This window comes from Sciurus vulgaris, assembly GCF_902686455.1.
Source record: "Sciurus vulgaris genome assembly, chromosome: 9".
In the NCBI taxonomy this organism is placed as follows: domain Eukaryota; kingdom Metazoa; phylum Chordata; class Mammalia; order Rodentia; family Sciuridae; genus Sciurus; species Sciurus vulgaris.
In genome coordinates, this window is record NC_136469.1 from 144,118,314 (window position 1) to 144,139,515 (window position 21,202).

Below are 21,202 nucleotides of genomic sequence, written 5' to 3' on the forward strand. Positions count from 1 at the left end.
TTGTTAACGTTTCTCCAAAGCTTAATGCTAAGAATTAAGTCATAATCAAAATTTGAGCATTCCTAGATTCTTAGAAATTACAGGTATTTTCTTATTTCAGCATCATAAATAATGATACAGTTAACTGCATTATACAAAAGTCTTTGTTGGCATTTCTGATTTTTTTCCCCTTACTATATAAGATCAGTAAGTTAATTATATTGGAGGTGTATTAAACTTCTGATACATTATCAATTCAGTTTCTAGTAGGTTTTATTTTCATTCTTATGTCTTCCTAAATTATCCGATTTTTTTTTTTTTTTTTTTTTTTTTACAAAGAGCATATATTATTTCAACCATCAGAAACAAATAGCTCTTCACCACTCCCACTGGAATGAGCCAAGATTCTGCTGACAAAGAACAATCCCTAAGTAGGCCCCACAGAAGTTGCAGGTCTGACCCAGGGTCTTACCACCATGACCGAAACTGATCACAAGACACACTGGAAATAATTCCTTAAGCCCAACTGAGAAAGAGACTCACCGTGAGCGCCCGTGTGGTTGATGTGATGAGCTTGTGAGACACTGCAGCAATCACTCTCGAGAGGTTGCCTTCCAGAGTGACGTCTGTTATGCTTGGCAATAAGTTATAGCCTCTATAGAGTCTATAAAAAAAAAAAACCCAGAAATTTGAGATTCACCATTAAAGCACATGGTATTTTTCATGATCAAATGTCACTTCAAAGTTTTCAGATCAAAGGCCAGGGCTGAGAGTGAAGTTCAGGGGTATAGCACTTTCCTGGCATGTGTAAGGACCTGGGTTCAATCCCTAGCACTGTGAAAAATAAACAAAAAAAATTAAAGGCTGGAAGAAGACAAAACTTTAGAAGTCTCAACTTTAAAGTTAAGAAAAGACTAGAAATAAATCTGGTCATATTTGGCAAGAAAGGCTGAACACACCTTCCATACCCTCCAGGCACGCCACATACCGTCAGCAGCACAGGGATTGCCCACTCCTCACACCTATCATCCAGCAATCCCTCCCGCTGGAGGTGCCCAAAGCCCTCCTGAGCCCAACACAGAAGAAACCCCCTTCTGCACTGCTGAGCTCTTGAGCACTGTCTCCAGATTCCATTCATGCCATTTGTCCATCTCTACCCCTGCAAAATTCTACTTCCCCAATGGTTTAAATGAAGCCCATGCAAGGATCATGTACCATTCACTTTCCTGTCCCTCACAGTATCTTTCCCACATGACACTCAACAAGGAATCGGTGGAGAATCTGATTTGCCCTCTCAGTGATTCTGACAGAGCAGGCAATTAGGCAGGAAACAGCTGCACCACTGATAAACTGTTTACCATGCAGACACAAAGGAGCACAGCTGAATACCCGGAGGTGAGCTCCTGTCTGCAACTGCATGACTTTCACAGTAGTAGCTAGCAACCACTGCACTGACATGTTAGACCCATCTCTGCCGCCCTCTGGTACTCTTGTTCTGGAATAACATCTAAAAAGAGCCATTTACTCCAAGCTCCCCAAATTCCTCGAAATCAAAGTCTCACACTGTTTCCACTTGTCTTCAATGAATATTTATGCTGAATCTTTTCAAACAGAAAAAATATCTGTTCTAAGATTAGAAGAGGAGATAGAAGACAGTCTGGAAACAACGGCCATGTGTGTGTCTTTTTTAAGTGGTCTTTACACAAGAAAAGATGTTTATTTGGGAATAATGACTTTAAATTTTGCTGAGTTCCAAATTCAGGAGAAAAGTACTAAGTGATCATTTAAGCTGAGATATCACTTGGTCAAGTTTAAAAAAAAACAAAACAAAACTCCAGCAGAAAAGAGAGTCATATAAAACCAACGTTAAAAATAATGCTTAAAGGACAGTTTAAAGGCACGGCTCTTGCTTCAGCAATCTCTAAAGAAACCTGCACTGCCATCGACGTGCTTCTGCCGCGCTTGCCTAGATGGCACAGGAGGGAGTCTGTGTGGCTGGTGGACGCCGGCCTGGTTTGCACAACACGGGCCAAATAGCACGGACACCTGGCACCAGGCCATCCTCATGAAGAGTCACAAGAGTGGCAGAAGGTACTCTCTTCAGAGGGTTGTCAATAAGTCAGAGTGTTCAGTGACAAGCTTTCAGGTCACACACCCAAATGTAGTCAGCACAAGGGAGGCAATGCACTCATGATAAGTGACAAGCCTGCCAGTCCTGAAAAAAGACAGGCGGCCTCCAAAGGCAGAAGACCTGCTCTAGCACCCTGACCTAACCTGTCTCCTTCAGGAAGACAGAACATGCAGGTGACACCTAGGAGGGCACCAGGAGAGGCCCACTCTGCCAACAAGCCTGGGCACAGAAGTCACCTACCTAGTTATGGTGCTGACGGAGAAGTGAGATGGAGGCTGCGTCTCGTGCATGAGGAGTTTCAGGTAAACACTGCTTTGATCTCTTGCCACGGCCACCACTGGATCAGCCTGTCCTTGGTCACATTTATAAAACAGCTTTGGGACAAGCCTACCGTGAAAGGAAGGCTGATATACTCAGAAGGCACGTGAGACTCACCCGTGGTCCCCACCGCCCCCTCCCAGGGCTGAGCCTGAGTCCTTTAGCAACAGAAACATGGGTGCACAGGACACAGCAAACTGCCAGGAGGCAATCTGAACTGAAGGTGACTTTTTTTCCTTCTTAGTGTTATTCTCTATATTCCGAAATTTTGAATTTGCAAGAGTATTACGTTTACATTGGAAGACTGGTCTTTTTTAAAAATTATCATTTTAGACTCAGGTTATTGAATAATTTTTTTATAGTTAAGAGAAGAAGTTTTTACAATGAGCTCAAGAGACTCAGAAGTACTTCCTTATCCCTCTGAACTCCCCACTTTTCCCATTCGCATACCATTTACATTTCAACTACAAGAGCGAACGAAGAGATAAAGTACTGGCAAATACCTTACTAACACTGCAGCGGCAACGTGTCGCACCCTGGGGTCTTCATCCCCAAGCAAATAGATGACAACATTATTGAGCACTCGTTCTTGCAGTTTTAAAAGCTTTAGAGAGATAGGTAATAAAAATAAACATAATCTCTATATTTGACCAAATCTGAGGTATTTTAGAAAGCAGGTGAGGAAGAACTCAAGATGCCTAGTCTTAAATTCACTCCACACAGTCACACATTCAGAGAAATCCCACACTACTCAGAGGCCCTGCCAACACAGGTTCCGGGAAAGCAGGACAGTCTCACAAAAGGAGCTGCTCACCCCTGTATAATGATGAGCCCCTCTATGTAAGTCTTCTGCTTTTGCCTCCAAAAAGCTCACCGACCTAAAGAGAACATATCAACAGTGACATCAGTCAGGCAGCAGCAGCCACTCAGGGACAGCCTGTCCTGCTCTGCAGCTGGGACTTGGAGTTGAAGATGCTCCTCTGAGCACCAAGGAGCGCTCAGAGGCATCACTTCTTCTAAATGACAAAAAGACGAATGGGTTTAGCTTCACAGCCCTCCCACAATTCCATTCAATAAGGGGGTACTCTGAACATGGTTTTTCTGCTACTTCGGAAGACTCTGAGCATCCCATACGTCAGCTCGCATGGCCACGGAAGGGGTGAGTACGCTGCAGACCCGGACCTGCTCGGTGGCCCCAATACTGGGGCAAATAAGGTAAAACAAAGTGCTGGGGAAAAAATCTCCAAAAAACCCACTTTATTTAGGAAATGAAAGCTGCAAAACATCAAGTTTTGTTGTTGTTACATTTTGGTTTTTGGTGCTAGGGATTGCACACAGGGGCACTTAACCACTGAACCACAACCCCAGCCCTTTTTATTTCCTATTTAGAGACAGGGCCTCGCTAAGTTGCTGAGGCTGGCTTTGAACTGTGGCCCTCCTGCCTCAGCCCCGGAGCCATAGGGTTACTGATGTGTGCACCACGCCCAGCTCAAGTTATTTTTAATTAAAACAAAACACAAGCCAGCGGCCTCCCTTAGACTCAGTATAATGATGACTACATTCTTTTTAAACAAACAGAATATATAAGCTACATTTTTTAAAAAGTTTGACAAGGGCTGGGGTTGTAGCTCAGTGATGGAGCAAATACCTAGCACATGTGGTACTGGGTTTGAACCTCAGAACCACATAAAATAAACAAACAAACAAACAAAATATAAGTATTGTGTCCATCTACAGCTTAAAGAAAAAAAAAAAAAGGTGATGAAATTCAGGGCTCTTCTTCCCACCACCCACAACACCTGAGACTACCAGAAAAATCTGGTCCTCTAATTGTATTTAAAAAAATTTTTTAAAGCAAAAAAAAAAAAAAAAAAAAAAAAAAGAGAACGAAAATAAAACTAAAATACCCTGGAAAGAAGCACATCACTGTCTTCCACCTGACCTCCATGGATGGGAGGGACAGAAGCTTTACCACCATCACTAACTACATCAAACGACCCCAGGAATTTCTATTCTGAACTTGAGCTTCTGAGTTTTCATACATTAAACCAAGGAACTCAACTCACTCACCTGAAGTCAATCTCTGCAAGAGTCTCCAAGAGCTCCGTCCTCACCAGCCAGTAGGAGCAACTCCTCAGCGCCAGCAGGTCAATGAGCAGCTGCAGCCCTAAGTCACTGTGGCTGCTGCTGCAGAGACTCATGACACAGAGCTGGAAGAAGTCAGGGGGAGGGCAGTGGGGTCAGTCACCAGCAGCTACACTGAAGCCCCTGGCTGGCAATCCACACACCTGCCAGCTTTGTGGCTTTCTAAGCTCAATGGGGAAGCTGCAGGCTTTTACAAATATTCATGGTATACATTTTACCTTAGTAAAATCAAGTTTAAAAAAGTAAATGTGTCCCTCGCACATGATTTTGTATTTTTCTCCCTCTCATTTCTTCCCATGTCATGGCCTCAACTCTCAAACAGCAATTTCAAGAATACTCATCATTGGTTATAAGAGAGATGTGCGACAGAATCCTACCACCAACTTTTAACATAGACCCAGGTAAGGGCGAGGACCCCACACCATGCAGCACTCAGTGATGTTCCTATGTTCTTCAATGCACGGGGAACACAGCAGAGTTTCTGTGTCCCCCAAGACCTCTGAGCATGTTGACTCACAGCTAACGGCACACCCTGCTGTCTACACATCCGACCTGCTTTTGCTCAAAAGGAACCAAGACTGACTCAGACAAAAAATTGGAATGAGAGAAAAATTACTATCAGGCCATGAGATTTTATTAAAAGGGAGATTTTTCTACACATTTGACCAATGCAGGGTGCTTCTCATTCTGACTTTTACTGGTTGATTTTTACTATTGTTGACTATAAACTGTGACTTCTGAGCCATAAAAGTCCCACATTCAATTCAGGGAACAAGACTACCCATGTGGCTCACTTTTGACTTTTGGCATTCTGTAGGCCTAAGACAATATTTTTTATTGTACAGATCTTACTTTTAAAAATAGCAAGATGTAGTTCTAAACACACCCTCACTTTAGGAAAGGCATATTTCAAGTGTTAAAACAAACTAAATTTTATTAAACTTTTAACATAACTGGCAATGCTTTTTCTAAAGCTGAGTGATGGACACATAGAAGTTAATTACCGTTTACGGCTTTACAATGTGTGGACATGTTTGACAAAGCTCTAGTTTTATATTAACAATATCCACCCATCAAAAGAATGGTTTATACAAGACTATGCTCACCCTCACGGCAGTACAAGCCAACTTGCAAGTAACAGAAGACTGATCCTTCAAAGTTTTCCGCAGCAGAGGGATGCAGTCCACCAGAGAAAATGTATTTCCTGAGCAGAAGAACATGTGATAAACATCTTCACGTGAACTTCTCATGGCAATGGAATTTAGAAAAGACTACTGAGAACTGGCTGTTACCTGTCAGGGTTCTAATGGTGCCCAGCCAGTCACCCACATGGAAGCGGGACCTACTGAGGATAGAGCAGATGAGGGTCCCACAGAGAATGGCCGTGGCGCCTCTGACCTGTGGGTCTCCATGATCGATGTAGTTCAGGATGTCTGACACATACTGCTCCTCTGTGGAGACAAATCCCCCATCACTGTACAACTTTCTACCAACCAGCCAACCATCAACTTTCTACCTCAAACTAAAAGCTTAATTCTCAAAAAAGAAAAAGGGGGCCTTCCCAAACCTGTAAGGGACTTGGCTATAATAAACCTAAATGATAAAAAAAAAAAAAAAAAAAAATGTTCTGGTATTTAAGGATTCCATATTCATCATATTGCTGATACGTCCTCAACAAAACAGATTTTTGGGATTATAATTTTAGGCTATCAGATAACAACCAAGAATTCAAGATTTCATTTCAAAATGAAGAATAGAAAAACTCAAAACTATTACACATTTACCTAATGTAAATTCAAAAGCAATATGTGCCCTCTTGCCCACAGAAAAAGACAAAGAGAAGGCAGGAGACAATTTCTATTGCACAATGACCATGTGACAGGGGACAGGGCCTGCTCTTGCCCTTACCAGTCTCAGCTGGTCCCTACTCCCCACTGAGCATGAATGGCTGGTCAAGGAGAGTGTGACTCAGACAATTTTTGACAATGTAGTTTGTGTTTTAGGTATACATCCAGTGTACATAAATAGCTCTTTTGCTTCCAGATTTCAATGTTCTCGTTTTGTACTTCCAGTACAAACACAGCCATCTACAGGGAGTCCATGATAGGATACTACTACTTACATACCTGTGGAAAGCTACAACACAGCTCAAATGCACGAACTGACTTAAAGCACTGCTCTGAAACCAAGAGTGCCACAACTGCCAGAAATAGTTTTAAAAAAAACAGTGATACGATCTGAGGAAAAAGGAGCACTGTGAACATACCAGGGCATTCTGTGGTGTCGAGAGGCACTTTGTACAGCTTGCTGAAGAAAGACTCTGGATGAAGGGCCACGGCTGCTCCAACACAGCTGAGGGCCAAGGCCTTCACACTAACCCTCACGTCCCTGTCTGGAACCAGAGCTGCAAAAAAACCACCAGGGCCACTTTCAGCTTCTACAAATCAACAAAGCCGGACCCTACACGCTACATGCCCCTCATTTCCTTCCTCCCCACATCAGTCCGTGGAAAGCAAAGCTCTCTCCAATAATAAGGTGATAACTGGCCACCACGGTGATCTCTGGAGCCCCAAGAATTCTACCTCTGCAACTGCCCTTCCATGCTTACCATTTTTTTCCCCAGTTAACAAAAACGAAGCAGATAGAAGGCGAACACAATGGACCAGAGGAACGGAATCATCATCGGTAGATTGACCTATGTCACCTTTGATTCGGCAAGGCTAGAACAGAGAAAGGGACATTTGTCTGTCTTACGATCAGAACCAATACGCTCGGTTATTAGCGCATTCAACAAATAATTCCAGAATGGCAATTATGCCAGATGACAGGGACAGAGGTGCCTGTTTCTGCCCATATACATGAGAGCACAACTGAATAGGACAGCCAACAAGTCAGAGCCCTACGACATGGGTCAGGGGTCTGTGGCAGAGGACTAGCTCAGCAGGCAGGGAGGTGCCTGGACAAGGAGCCAAGAAGCAGAAGTTGCCAAGTTAGAAGGAATAGGCTTGATGCCAGGAGACGTGGGACGAAGTGTTGGAGGATGCAGTTACACTTGGGGACACTAAGCTAACAGACACATTCCCACAGTCCTCAACAATTTTAAAATCAATTGTGAAGACAACACAATGCAGAAGATTAACAGCATAAAAAGAGAGATTTCCAACCATGCAATGGAACAAAAATAAGAAATGTTACAAGGCCATGCACAGGCATCATCAAATGAATGGCCCAAGAAACCAGGCCACACAGCGCTCAACCAGAGCAGATGTGTCAGGGCAGGGCTCTCCACAGAGGCTGAATCTGTGTAGTCTGTAGAGAGACCGAAAAGAAGGGTAGCCCAGGGAGTGGTCAGTGCCTAGAGACAGAAAGCAATGAACAGGAGACAAGGCAAGTTTAGCTGCCTCACACACACATAGCTCACCTTGTTCTCTTGATCAGCTGACTCAGCAGTTTCATCTCTTGATACAAACTTATCCACACTGCTGTCAGAAGGTTGTCTGCTGTGACCCATGCTTTCCAATAAATGTGCTTGTTGAAGGGCTGCAAAAATACAGAAATCAAGATAGCCAAGTTTCCAATAAAGACACACATGCACATCTACATAATAAAAACACAAAAGCAAAAATTTAGATAAAAAAAGTGTGGTCATTCCTAAATGGGCCATTTTCATCTGCTATCGACAACTCAGAAAATAAAGATATCAAAAGGCAACAGAAGCAAAGATGAAATTAAGAATTCCAAAGCTGAAAGCTGAAGTCCAAAGGATTTCCCAGTGCAGCACCTAAGGTCAGCTCACCCAGAGAAGAGCTCCGGAAGGCTTCTGAGGCCTCGTCAGGAAGAGCACCTGCAGATTCCTCTTCTTCATCTTGTGGTTGTCCAAGATGCATGCCTGAGAACTGACTGTCAGCACCATCTAACACCTAAGTGGACCAAGGGGGTCTGTGAGCATTCTGAAGTGTGATCGCTGAGGTATCAGCCCTCCGACGTGGCAAGGCAAAAGCCACAAAAAGCACAGGTGAGGAATGTGACACACATAGAACACCAAGACCATTCACTCACTGCACATGAATATATGTGTAGAAACCGCCAAGAGTATGCTATCACATGCCACTACTACTTTAAGAAAAGCTTTACAACTCTGAAATTTCAAACAAGAAACTTCTCATTAATATAAAAAGAAAAAACCCAATGAATCTCTTTGAGAACAAATTTTATAGTAAGTTAGAAATAAGTACAATGCTTCTAAACAAAAACATAACATCTCATAAGTGCTACTGTTTAGTCATGATTCCACACTGCCAAACATTCATTTGAAATCTTCTGTATGATTTACCTGAAAAAATGAGCAATGGATTCTAAAACGACTAGCAGATTATAATTGAAATAAGTATACTACTGTATCATTTTTTTTTTTTTAAATCACTCCAAATTCCTCACCGGAGGAAAAGAAAAAATAAAAATCAAGCTACCTATTCAAAAAGCAAGGAAGAACAATATTTCCTCTGCCCCCTCCAAAAGGCTTATTTCCCCACAGGTCTGGCTAGTTGGTAACATTTACTGCCCACCCTGCACATGCTTCACAGGCAGTGCCTCCTTAGTCTCCAGAACAGTCACACACAAGTACCCATCAGACTCACCTTCATAGAACAGGAAAGTGAGGCACAGAAGGGACACAGGACTCTGGGCCACGCAGCCAGATCCAAGGCTCCCCCCAGCATGTGGAGTGTGCCTGTCCAGCTCACTTTGCTCATTTTGCTTGGAGGCACTTACTGCCATCTGCCCATATACTTATTCACATAATCTGACTGCTGGTTAATCACCCGTCCTATACACACAAGAGCACACACTAGGAAAGGGGAGGGGAAACAATGCACTGTGGTCACACCTGGACTAGGGCCTACTTTCAAACAGGGTTTTAGAGGAACACAGTGCTGCCTGGTGTTTACATGCTGCCTGGGTTGGCTTTCACATGTAGCTGCAGAGATGAGAGAAGCTGAACTGGCCACACACACATCCACAATGCCAAATGTGTCCTAACTGGACCCTTTTAGTAAGGCCTGACAACCCTCACCCTGGAATATCAGCTGAAGGAAAGCAGAAGTTTCAGGTGCTGGAGCTTAGACCTCGCCCCTACCACTACCACTTTTGGAACAATCCTAGAACATAACAGGCAATCAATGAATTTGCTTAATAAACCATTAGTGATTAAAGGACATGGAAGCGACTCATAAATCAGACAGACTCGTGCTAATAGGACACATATCAAGGGCAGAAGCTTTGATCCTTAAAGGTCTGTGAGCTAAGAGCTCCAAGTTGAAGGCTGATGACAGACCCCACCTAGCACATCAGGACATTAAACTGCCAGTGACAGCACAGGGGCAGGGGAGGCAACCAGCACCACGACGGCCACATCTCGATGACGCTCCACTTCTGATTTGTGACTCAGGGCTTTATGTTCATTCTGCAAATCATTTCATTTTGGAAATGTTTTGCAGAAATTAAAATTTAGAGGCAAGCTGAAAAATTCACACGTCCTTAATAAAATATATTCAATACTAGTAAGACATTTAATCATATAAACATCTTGAAATTGAATCTGGGATGTAGAAGCAATTCCACTTCTGGGTATACACCCAAAAGAACAGAGAACAAAGAGATGGATGCACGTCTCTGCTCACAGCAGCACAAGTGACAAGAGCTAAACTACAGAAGCAACAAGCAAAATGTGGTCTATCCATATATAGAACATTGTTTAAGGTTAAAAATGAGAAATTCTGACAAATACTAAGTGAAATTCTGACACGATGAGAAGTGAAATAAGCCAATTGCAGAAGAACAAACACCACACCCACGGGAAGGACCCGAGTCACACTCAGAGACAGAAAGGAGAACGATGGTTTTCAGGGGCTGGGAAGGGATAGGAAATTAGGGCTCCATGGGGGCAGAGTTTAAGTTTAGGAAAATGAAAAGAATCACAGAGGTGGAAGATGCTGATGGCTGCATGACATTATGTAAATGTCCTTAATGCCATGGAACTGTACACCACAAAACGGTTCAGACATCAATCCCAACACTGCTAACAGGGGGAAAATGTTAAGATAATAAAATGTATGTTATACATACTTTACTACAATAAAAAAATGAAAACAAAATAATGGGCATAAAACTCAGCATACACTTGTACCAAACTTTCTGATTATACAACCCTTGAGGTGACTCATGTTCATGAACTCAGAACAAAGGGACTGAAATTCACAGTTATAAATGGAATATGTTGAAAATGTTTCTAAAAAGTTAAAAAAAAAGTGTTGAAAATAAATTACAATATTGTTATCAATCACGTTTCTTGAAGACTACAGATCTGTATAATGATGGGCTCCTTCAGGAATTTAAAAAACAATGACTGAAACAGGGTCCAACAAAAGATCCGTAAAGAAAGTGAACTCAGTTTTAGCAGTGCATACAGTCAACTAACCTGGTTTTGGACCCTCGTGTTCAAAAGACACTAGGCGTCTCCTTCAGTGAAGGTATCAGACAAGGCCCAGCTCTCATTAAAGACCTGAGCTGGTCGCCTCCGGGCTGTTACTGGTGGGGGAGGGCCCGACAGGAGAACAATGAGGAGCAGGGCCCAGGTCTGGCCTCCAGAAAAGAGCTCAGGAGTACAGCAGGAGCTGTGCAAGAAGAGGACCCTCTGCCCACTTACGATCTCAGAACTGTCAGAAGGGGTGACGGCTGAGTCAGGCCCTTCGGTGGTGGTCTGGGAGCTGTCGCTGATGGGCGAGGAGGCCTGGGTCCCATCGTTCAGATCCGCGGCAAGGTCAGATGGGACAGCGCTGACCTGGCTGGAGCTGTGGCTCAAGATGTCCTCCTCATCCCCGTCAGTGGCAGCGCTGGCCAAGTCGCAGCCCGACAGGTCGACAGAGTCCGCCTGCAGCGTGTGCTGCGACCGTGGCTGCTCCGTGATGATGTCATGACCCACAGACCCAGCGGCAGAGACCCCCGAAGCAGCAGCAAGCTCACCACCAATCTCGCCCTTCACGGAGGCTGAAGACAAAGAAATGTCAGGTGGCCGGAGGAAACTTCCACTAGGGGATCAGAGGTGTCTAAATAACAAAAAGTTTACTGTCATCAAATGTTCTAACTGCAAAACATCCTGAGATGCAGTGGAAACATGAACTAGTAGCACACAGGGCTGTCTTCAAACCCGACTACTGTAATCCTATCAGTAAGACAACCATCACCAGCAGATGTTATTAAATGCTCTGCATATTTTCAAGTTGTGTTTCACTATAAAAGCCAAACCTCAACACCAGGCAGAATGGCAGCCATCAAGAATACGAACAATAAATGCTAGAGAGGATGTGGAGAAAAATGATCACTTTTACACTGTTGGTGTGAGTGTAAATTAGTACAACCACTTTGGAAATCAGCATGGAGGCTCCTCAAAAGACTATGCATGGAACCACAGTGTGACCCAGCCATACCACTCTTCAGTATTTACCCTGAAGAATTAAAAAGGCATCTAACTACAGGGACACATGCACACCCATGTTTATAGCAGCACAATTCACAGTAGCCAAACTATGGAACCAGCCTAGGACTCCATCAGCAGATGAATGGATCAAGAAAATGTGGTATATATACACAAAGGAGTTTTATTCAGCAATAAAGAAAAATGAAATAATGTCAATTACAAGAAAATGGATGGAAACTGAGACCATTATGTTAAGCAAAATAAGCCAAATTCAGGTCATCACGGATCATGTGTTTTCTCTCCTATGTGGAAGCTAGAGAGGAAAAAGGCAAAGAAAGGTGGGGGCGTGGAGAGCTTGTGAAATCAGTAGAGGGAAGGGATCAGGGATGGAGGTTGGGAAACAGGGAAGGAGGGAGAGGTACTGGGGAGTGGCATTGGCCAAATTATATTGTGATCATTGTGTGCATGTGCAAATATGTAACCAAAAATCCCATCATCATGCACAACGATAATGCACCAATAAAAAATGTGGAAAAGGGCTGGGGGTACGGCTCGATGGCAAAGTTCCCCAGGTTCAATCTGCAGTACCCCGCGCAAGCACACGCACACACGCGCGCACACACACACACACACACACACGCACAAAGCAAGACCCAAGTGCAAGTTCTTAAGCACCTACTCTAGTCTTAGTAGGGCACTAACACCTGGGGCTCTGAGCAAGCAGCGGTCAGGAATTCACTGTTGCTCTTGGGGGCATTCGCCTTCTTCCAAGACCTGTTCAAGATCCCTAATCCAGTCCCATCCATCTGCAGGCTAAATATATACCACATTTTCCTAGGTTCATTTTTAAATTCCCATTTAGAAACAAAACAAAAACAAAAATACATAAAAACTACTTCATAAAGATGGACCCCTAGGGGCTGGCATTGTGGCTCAGTGGTACAGCACTGGCTTAGCATGTGTGAGGCACTGGGTTCCATCCTCAGCACCGAATAAAAAAATAAACAAATAAAATGCATGATGTTCATTGACAACTACAAAAAGATAACTCCAAAAAACAAGATGGACCACAAGCTGTGGACAGTGGTCACTCCAGGGGGCAACTGAGTCAGGAGCACTTGAGGTTTATAGTATTTAACATGGATAATTTTCTGTTGTATTATCTTTTCCAGCTTTGTTATCAGAAATAAAATCTATAATTATTTTGTAATATAAATAAGTAATTATGACTGGCATTATTTGGATTTTCCTTCCCAAATACCTTGGACTTACTTTCATTTATCTAAAACTATTATTTTGGATAGGCTTATACACACAAACTACCTCATTTAATCCAGTTATTAATGTCTTAAGTTAAAACTCATCTTTCATAAAGTATACAAAGAACTTAATTAGATAACTAACTGTAAACAGAGGTAGATTCTTGCAAGTTAAATCATCAACAGACAATTCTTCATCCCATTCTCCCGATCCAATTCCTGAGACATTTCCACCCAACACCCCAACTGAAGAGAGTCATGCTCAGGGAGGATAAGCCTAACTTCAAACCAGCCCTCCCCACAGAAAACACAATCATACACACTTCAAAATGAACATAACAAGAGAAGCTGTGAGAACTGCCAACTACCTTAGCAGGCTCACCCCCATGTCACGCCTACCCCTGCTCTCTGCTGGCTGAGGGGCTGGGGCAGGCAGAGGTGGAGACAGCAGACAAACAAAGGCCAACACTGGCTACTCACTGACAAAAACTACCTGCAAAAGCAGAGCTGCTGACGTCCGACCTGGATTCTGAGTCATCCTCCAAGGCTTCTTCTTCTCCCACGAGCACTTTGCCTAGTAAATAATGAAGCCATATTCCCTATAAGTTTGCTAAAAGTAAGGACTTAAAAGTTCAAATAAATGCACATCCTAAGCTGAAAAGTGTATTTAATTTATGCTCACAGTTTATGATCATATATTTTTATACCTCTAAAAAGTGTCAAATACAAAGAATGCAAAGATATAATGCTTATAATACTATTAAATTAAATAAACCTATATGGTTTAACAGCAATGATTGTCAACTGTACCATAAAATATTTTAATAATTAGTATTGATTCATTCAACTAATATTATTGCAAATAATTTATATTACTATTAAACTTAAAATGGTAAGTTATAACTGAAAAGATCTGATTCTATTAGCATTGGAAAGTCCATCTCCTATATCCAATGGCACATCAGAATTTACACAAAATTTTTATATATAAATAAAAATCACTTTCATTTTATCATCTTCTAATTTTCTAGACTATGGTTAATTATCAGAACTCAAGTACCACATGATCTGAGGATGAATATTTAACAAAGTTCTAAAAATACATTTTATAATTTGTGTACAAAATTATATTCATAAGAAAAAAGAAACCAAAAGTTGAAGTATGATTTAACTTAGGACACAATCATTATGGCTGCACTACATACAAATGCTACTAAATGACACTAAATAGTTACTGGCAATTTCCAATTTCTTACGTAAGTCAAAGCTATGCTAACTCTCATAAACTTACACAATCTGACATTAAAAGCACAGAATAAAATCGGCAAAGGAAACCCAAAATCTAGGTGAAATGAATACACAGTAACATGGCATAAAACTGAACAAACTAAACAATGGGGCCTTTTATCCCTGAACAGTGAATGTGGACCTTAACGCAGTCTCCATCCTCCAATTCAGGGGTGTACGAACATGTGCCATGGACCCCTCCCCAGGGCAGGCCTCTTAGAAGGAAGCAGGGCAGGCTGCTACCAGAGAAGAGACTCCAGGTTACCTCTGTCCCTCACCCCCAGCCCACATCCAACACAACTATGCTTTTCATCTTCATCCATACTGGCACATCTCACTTAAAAAAAAAAAAAAAAAATTTGTAGTTACCACAAAAATGTTTAAAACAGAAGGGGGAACCAAAAACAGAAAAATACTTGTGAAGACTGAGGAAATATTCCATGTCCTAAGCACTTACGAGAGGGCAGAACAATTCATGTTAGTGATGTCAGTCAGTCATCTAACTCAGCATCTCTGGAAAAATGACTAATAAATAAGTTTTCAGTAACTTCATAATGTGTTCAAAAATCTCTCCTCTCTTAAGAACAGAGACTAACTTTTCCCAGAATCCCACTGGCCTTTCAACAATTTCAATGTTTGTCTAAAATCACACATTAAGGATTCCACACTATGATGGTGCAAATGTTTTGATTTCTTTTGAGACAAAGCCTCACTACATTACAGAGGCTTGTCCCAAACTCCTGGGTTCAAGCCATCCACCTGCTTCAGGTCCCAAACAGTTGGGATTATGGGTATAATCCACCTTGCCCAGCTTGCTTCCAAAGTACTCATTCCAGGACCTTCAAGGCAAGGTCTATGGAATTCAGTGAAGGCTAGAATGTTATTTCTGTTAAGATTCCATTCAATTCTACAAGTAATATTAGCCTCTCGAACACAAAGCACCACACACAGAGAAAAGAATTAGTCTGATCAGATTTCAAAACAGAAAAAGACAGAAATTCTTTCCTATGGAAATCCACAATGGAAAAGAAAATTGGTGTTGCAAAGTGATAATGCGTATGAAAACTATCAGATTATAGCAGAAACACACTAACAATAAAAATAAGTTAGTTGGAACAGAACATTTTGATATGTACAAAATTATAATACAGCTAACAAATGACAATTGGTCTAAATTAATTAACCAAACAAAAGACACTATCTAATAATATTCCTAATACTAAACAAATTCATTAGGAGAGTAAGTTACCTTTATAAAATATAATGCACTCCCTAGGGCAGGAGTGGGCCAGTCTACATGTGTAAATAAAGTTTTGCTAGATCACAGACATGCCCCATTGCCCATGTATCACATACAACTGTTTTCCTGCCACAGGAAAGTTGAACACTTGCAAAAGAGAAACTCTGGTTAATATGGCAAAAATATTCACTTTCTGGCCCTTTACAGCAAAAGTTTACTGATCCCTGATCTAAAGCATTAAAAATTAATGATGAAAACAATAAAATATCACAACCAGGTTAAAAAACAAAACAAAACAAAACAAAAAAAAAACCCTGATGACTAAACAATACCTATAGAGAAGCAATTTTAAAAAGTCACCCTACATATCCTCAGGCCTAGTTCCCAGATTTCAGGAACATCTGCCCACGCAATCACTCTACAGGGAAGAGAGTCTGATGTGTAATGGAGATACAGGAAAAGCAGTGAGGTTCAACACAGTTTAAATTTCTGAAATAATCACCTTTTTGTTTTCTTGAAAGAACAGGGCTGCATGAGGAACCCCCTCCAGCTGCAAATCATAGAAAGTAAGAGATGAAATTAAGGTAACAAGCTGCTAAAATCTAGAAGAAATTTAAAAAAAATAAAAAAATGTATTCAACTTTAAAACAAGGGAAAATATGAACATATCTCCATAGGAAGTGCTCGAATACCAGAGTTCAACAGTTTAATTTTAATATAAAAGTTACGCTGACATTCAAATACATAGTTCCATAAATATGACTAAAATGTCGAGTTAAAATAAGTTGCATTTCAGAAATCAAATACTAGCAATCTCATATTATATGCCCAACTAATAGTTCAGTATAAGTTTTCATTGGAAAAATCATTAGAGATGAGTATTTCCACCAATTAGCTCCGAGGCATGAATTACAAAGAAAAGAGTCCTTCACTGCAAAGGGCAGCAGACAGGGCCTATTAAAGCTTTCTGTTTCATGGCAAACATTTATGCTTACAAAGCAGCAATCAGAAGTCCAAATTCTCTCTAGTGTGTCAATGCAGTAAGTAAAGGCCTTGTTTCATGTGCACACACACTGCAGCAGCCTAGCAGAGGCTCACGGTCAGAAGCAGCCCCACAAAGGTCTGCTGTACCCCAGGCTCACTTCTGCAGCCTGAGGTGCAGGGTTTCCCAGCTTAGCCCAGCTCCAAAGGGCACCCCATGTGAGCAAGGGCTCACCAAGCTTGCTGCTCTAGAACAGCAGCCCCTCATTGAATCAAGATCCAACTCCCTGGAAAAGAGCAGACTGGGCTAGTGAGGTACCTTATGCAAGAACTCAAAATGGAAGGAATTTTCTAAAGTCAGGAAATACAGGACACAAGGAACTATAAAACCCTTATGCAGACTTGAAGATACCATCTTGGGCAAATTAACACAAGGCCCTGGGAATATTTTCCCTAATGTTTTCATTTAATGACATCTAAAACTCCAAGGTAGGGGTAGCCAAGTCAGAAGTAGAGCCAGGAGGCCAGGTTTTAAATGTTTGATCTCATTCTGTCATCTCTCTTTCTAAACTTAGGTCTCCTATTTGTAAAACCTGCACTGCAAGTCTAGGGAAAGAACTGGGTGTGCACTGTTCAGCACAGTATGCTCCCACAATGCCACACAAGGGGTCACAAGCACACTGCACAATTAGTTATGGCAGGCCTCGCTGAGAACCAGAGAACTCACCTAGAAGTTCCACAATGCTCCTGCTGCGGCCCCGACCTCGGGCATCCTCTTCAGCAGCAGCAAGCTGCCTGAGGCCCCCTGGTGTGGTCAGTGCCTGCAGCAGCTCTGGAGGGGGCGTGCGGAAGAGTTGCTGCAACAGCTCCAGCGCCCCCGTCACCACGTTGTGGTCGTGGTGCTGTGTGTGATGCAAAGTCAGCTCATAAACCTGGAAACAGAGGCAGGTGATCAGTCCCAGCTTCCACTTTGCCCTTCAACAGGTCTTTGCTGGCAAAGATTGAGCCTAGGAATTTCTCCCCCAAACTCTTCTTTATCACCTCTACCATTGTGGTCATTAGCATCCAGGTTGCTTCCTAAGTTCCCATGGATTTTCCACTGGCATACTGTTTTTTTGTTTTCTAATTTTTTTTTTGTAGTTGTAGATGGACAGAATGCCTTTATTTTATTTGTTATGCAGTGCTAAGGATTGAACCCAGTGACTCATGTGTGCTAGGCAAGCACTCTGCCAGTGAGACACACCCCAGCCCCCCAATGGCATATTCTTTTAAAAGTAAACAGCACACTTGCACCACAGCAGCAGAACACTAATTCACATCTCCATTTTCTGAAATCAACGACTGGGAAGAGGGACAAGCACAACAGACACAGAGGTGGAGTCAGGTGGACACATTCAAATATCAGACACGTGACAGAGTGCAATCAGAGTCACCCGAAATTTTAAAGGCATATGTCAAACCTTATTAGCGATTTTAATACTATATCACAACTCATTTGAACAAAATGAATTTTTATTTTTCACTTCAGAGTTGCCAGAAGAAACACAGGAAGCCCAGTTAAATTTGAATTTCAGAGAACAACAAATAATTTTGTAGTATAAGTATGTCCCATCTGAATTAGGAAATAGTTGTATTATAAAATTACTGTTTATCTGAAATTCAAATTTCAATGGCATTTTGTATTTTTGTTTGCTAAGCTTGCCAACCCTACCTATAATTATCATAAAATACATTTAAAGAAATCAGTGTAGAAAAGTGCAAAATAAAAAGGCAAAGTCCTGGAGGTAGCTACCTTTAACCCTTGGTTTCCAGCTCTTTTGATGGAAACCTCCACGTCCTAAATCATGGGTTGACAAGCTCTAGTCCACAGGCCACATGTGGCCCAGGCCTGTTTTTCCTGTTTCCCTGAAACTCACCACACCTATGGCTGTGTGTGGCCACTGTCATGTTATAATGGTAGAGCCGAGCAGCTGAAATGAGCAGGTAAGGCCTAAAGAGCTTAGAACATTTACTCTCTGGTCCCTGGTAGACAACATTTATGGACCCTGGTGAGGCAGACAACTTAGATCTGTAATACGAAGCTGCCCAGCTGGATAGAAGACCACTGTTCTCGTTCCCTTCGCCTCCTCTGCTGCTCCAGAAATGTCAGCAACATTGGTACTTCCTACTGTCCAGACTGACCACATGTACATGCTGCTATGTAAGACTACATGGATATGCTCTGCCTAGAAGTCTGAAACTAACTTTATCACGTGTACACAAACAGTATTTACTCCAGTCTATTACTATAATAACTCAAGAAGAAAAATTTCATTATTACTCTATGTCACTTAAAAGAGAATATTCCAAGAGTAATGGTCAAATAGATCCTCTTTCATTTCATTATTTACAATTACTTCTTAGAGGCTGGGAATGTGGCTCAGTGGGAAAGCACCTGCCTAGCATGCAAGAGGCCCTGTTTCATAGTTGGACCATCGAGCTTCCTCTAGGATCTTCCTGGTTTTCATGGAGTCATCCACTGCTGCTTCCCCTCCTTGAGAACAACACATGGATGTGCCTTCCCTTTCCCAGTTTCCTGGTCATGTTATTTGTTGCGAGGCACGCTTCTTGAGTTCCTAACTGAACTGTACACTGCACAACACTCACCACAGGATTGCTGAGTACAATCCCAGATGAAAGATTTGCTCTCTTGAATTTGTTGAATGAGATTCTCCTTTTGTTAGAATACACCTTCAATTTTTTCCAAAAAATACACTGAGTTCCTGCCAGTCTACCAAAGTCTACATTCTGCCCACACATGCCTGGTATACCACCCTGCCCAGACAAGTGCACTCGACCTTGGGGAGACTTTGCAGTGGAAGTGCTCAATGCACACCCAGCAGCTGCCCTGCCCAATGCCTTCTACGCAGTGGGCACTCCAGCAGTACTCACTGAATGGATGAGCCCTGGTTTTACAAACAGGCTAACGGCAGTCCCTGTGCCAAGTGTGGGGATCCCAAGGGCTTAATGTGATACACAGTACCTTTACTTTACTTGCAATGACAATAACACATAGAGGTCACAGGCTAGAGGTGACCCCTAGGATGGAAGCCAACAGTCATGAACCAGAGTCCACACTGCTGGCCCTTGGCTCTGCCTCTTTTCATCCAAATTATCTGGGTCTTGAAGTGTGTACTGTTAAAATGCAGAGACTAGAGTCACCCCCATGGCTCCTACCTGGACAAGCTGCTCGGCAGAGGGAGAGACTTCCATCTCTTTCCGCGTTACCCCAAAGCTGCCTTTCAGGCTTGTGTCCTTGACCTGCTGCTGCAGCAATGGCACTAGATACCTCAATGTGAGCAGCACACCGAGGATCAGGAGCGTGGGGTGTTCTTCCTCCACAGGAACCAGCAGACCTACAAAGGCAGCCACAGACTTTTTAACAGCTGATCTGCTGCTTGGAGATGCATGGTATACCTTGTTGTAAAGAGGGTGGAGGACACAGGAGAGCTACCAAGGCTGGTAGCAAAGGCTAAAAGGGCACAAATGTTACAGGGAACTGAGGCACAGCCTCAGGAGTCCCTATACCCACTGCCTGGTGTCCTTGGGTACAGTTGCATTCTGCATGAGCACAAAGACCCCATGGGAACTCAGAGCACTTCCAATGCAGCTCACATCTACCCATCAGCCAGTGGCCCAGCCTCGAAGATAAGGGATCAATACTGTGTTAAAGATTTTTCAGAGGTCCATCTTCTATAAGCACTGGTGACTAGACCACTCACCGGCCCCCATCTTACCTAGAAGCACATTTAGGAGCCAGCTGTAAAAGTACTGTGTCCTCCGAGAATGCTGACAGATGCTCACCGCTGAGCCAGCAGCTGTCCGCCGAACAGTGGGTGAACTTGACTTCAGATTTGCTATGAAAGCCTTTAACAGAACCTATGAAAGTGAAAATTCAAGCCGATGAAAGCTGAGTTCCCTATGAAGCTTACCACATATTTCATAAAACTAGGATTGAATTAGGAGCTCTGAGGTTGGAGGTGTAGCTCCGTGGTAGAGTGCTTGCCTTCTTTGTGCAAAGCCAGGGTTTGAACTCCAGAACTACAAAAAAATAAATAAATAAAAATAAAAGAGAACTAGGAGCTTCAAATTCTTGCAGAGTACAAATAATAAATAACTGAAACCTTTCCAATAGCTAAATGGAAGATCTCCAAGGTTGGGATACTTAAGAGCAGTGTATAAACATAAACTTTACTAGGGACTTGGCCCAGCATCTATTTCTTCTTTCTGAGGGTGGAGGACTAAGCTTCCAGAAAATATGCATTCACATTATTTGGGCACAGGGTGAGTAAGGGCACTATATAAAATAAAGACAGTTAAAAAAACAACAACAACAGCAACACTGAAAT

General features: G+C 42.5%; 1 protein-coding gene across 3 annotated transcripts in view; it reads right to left on the minus strand.

Moving 5' to 3' along the window:
* Window positions 1–21,202, minus strand: part of HTT (huntingtin) — a 140,250-nt gene that overhangs the window by 72,995 nt on the left and 46,053 nt on the right. For all 3 annotated transcript variants that reach the window (XM_079154365.1, XM_079154367.1, XM_079154366.1), the window contains 17 exons: window positions 20,591–20,732; window positions 20,031–20,209; window positions 17,542–17,746; window positions 16,336–16,383; window positions 13,800–13,880; window positions 11,277–11,617; window positions 8,370–8,493; window positions 7,995–8,113; window positions 7,182–7,293; window positions 6,840–6,977; window positions 5,866–6,024; window positions 5,680–5,777; window positions 4,499–4,638; window positions 3,243–3,306; window positions 2,932–3,032; window positions 2,351–2,497; window positions 523–643 (listed from right to left, as the gene is read on the minus strand). In XM_079154365.1, coding sequence (XP_079010491.1) covers window positions 523–643; window positions 2,351–2,497; window positions 2,932–3,032; window positions 3,243–3,306; window positions 4,499–4,638; window positions 5,680–5,777; window positions 5,866–6,024; window positions 6,840–6,977; window positions 7,182–7,293; window positions 7,995–8,113; window positions 8,370–8,493; window positions 11,277–11,617; window positions 13,800–13,880; window positions 16,336–16,383; window positions 17,542–17,746; window positions 20,031–20,209; window positions 20,591–20,732 — 2,319 coding nt within the window. The remainder of the gene's footprint in view (window positions 1–522; window positions 644–2,350; window positions 2,498–2,931; window positions 3,033–3,242; window positions 3,307–4,498; window positions 4,639–5,679; window positions 5,778–5,865; window positions 6,025–6,839; window positions 6,978–7,181; window positions 7,294–7,994; window positions 8,114–8,369; window positions 8,494–11,276; window positions 11,618–13,799; window positions 13,881–16,335; window positions 16,384–17,541; window positions 17,747–20,030; window positions 20,210–20,590; window positions 20,733–21,202) is intronic.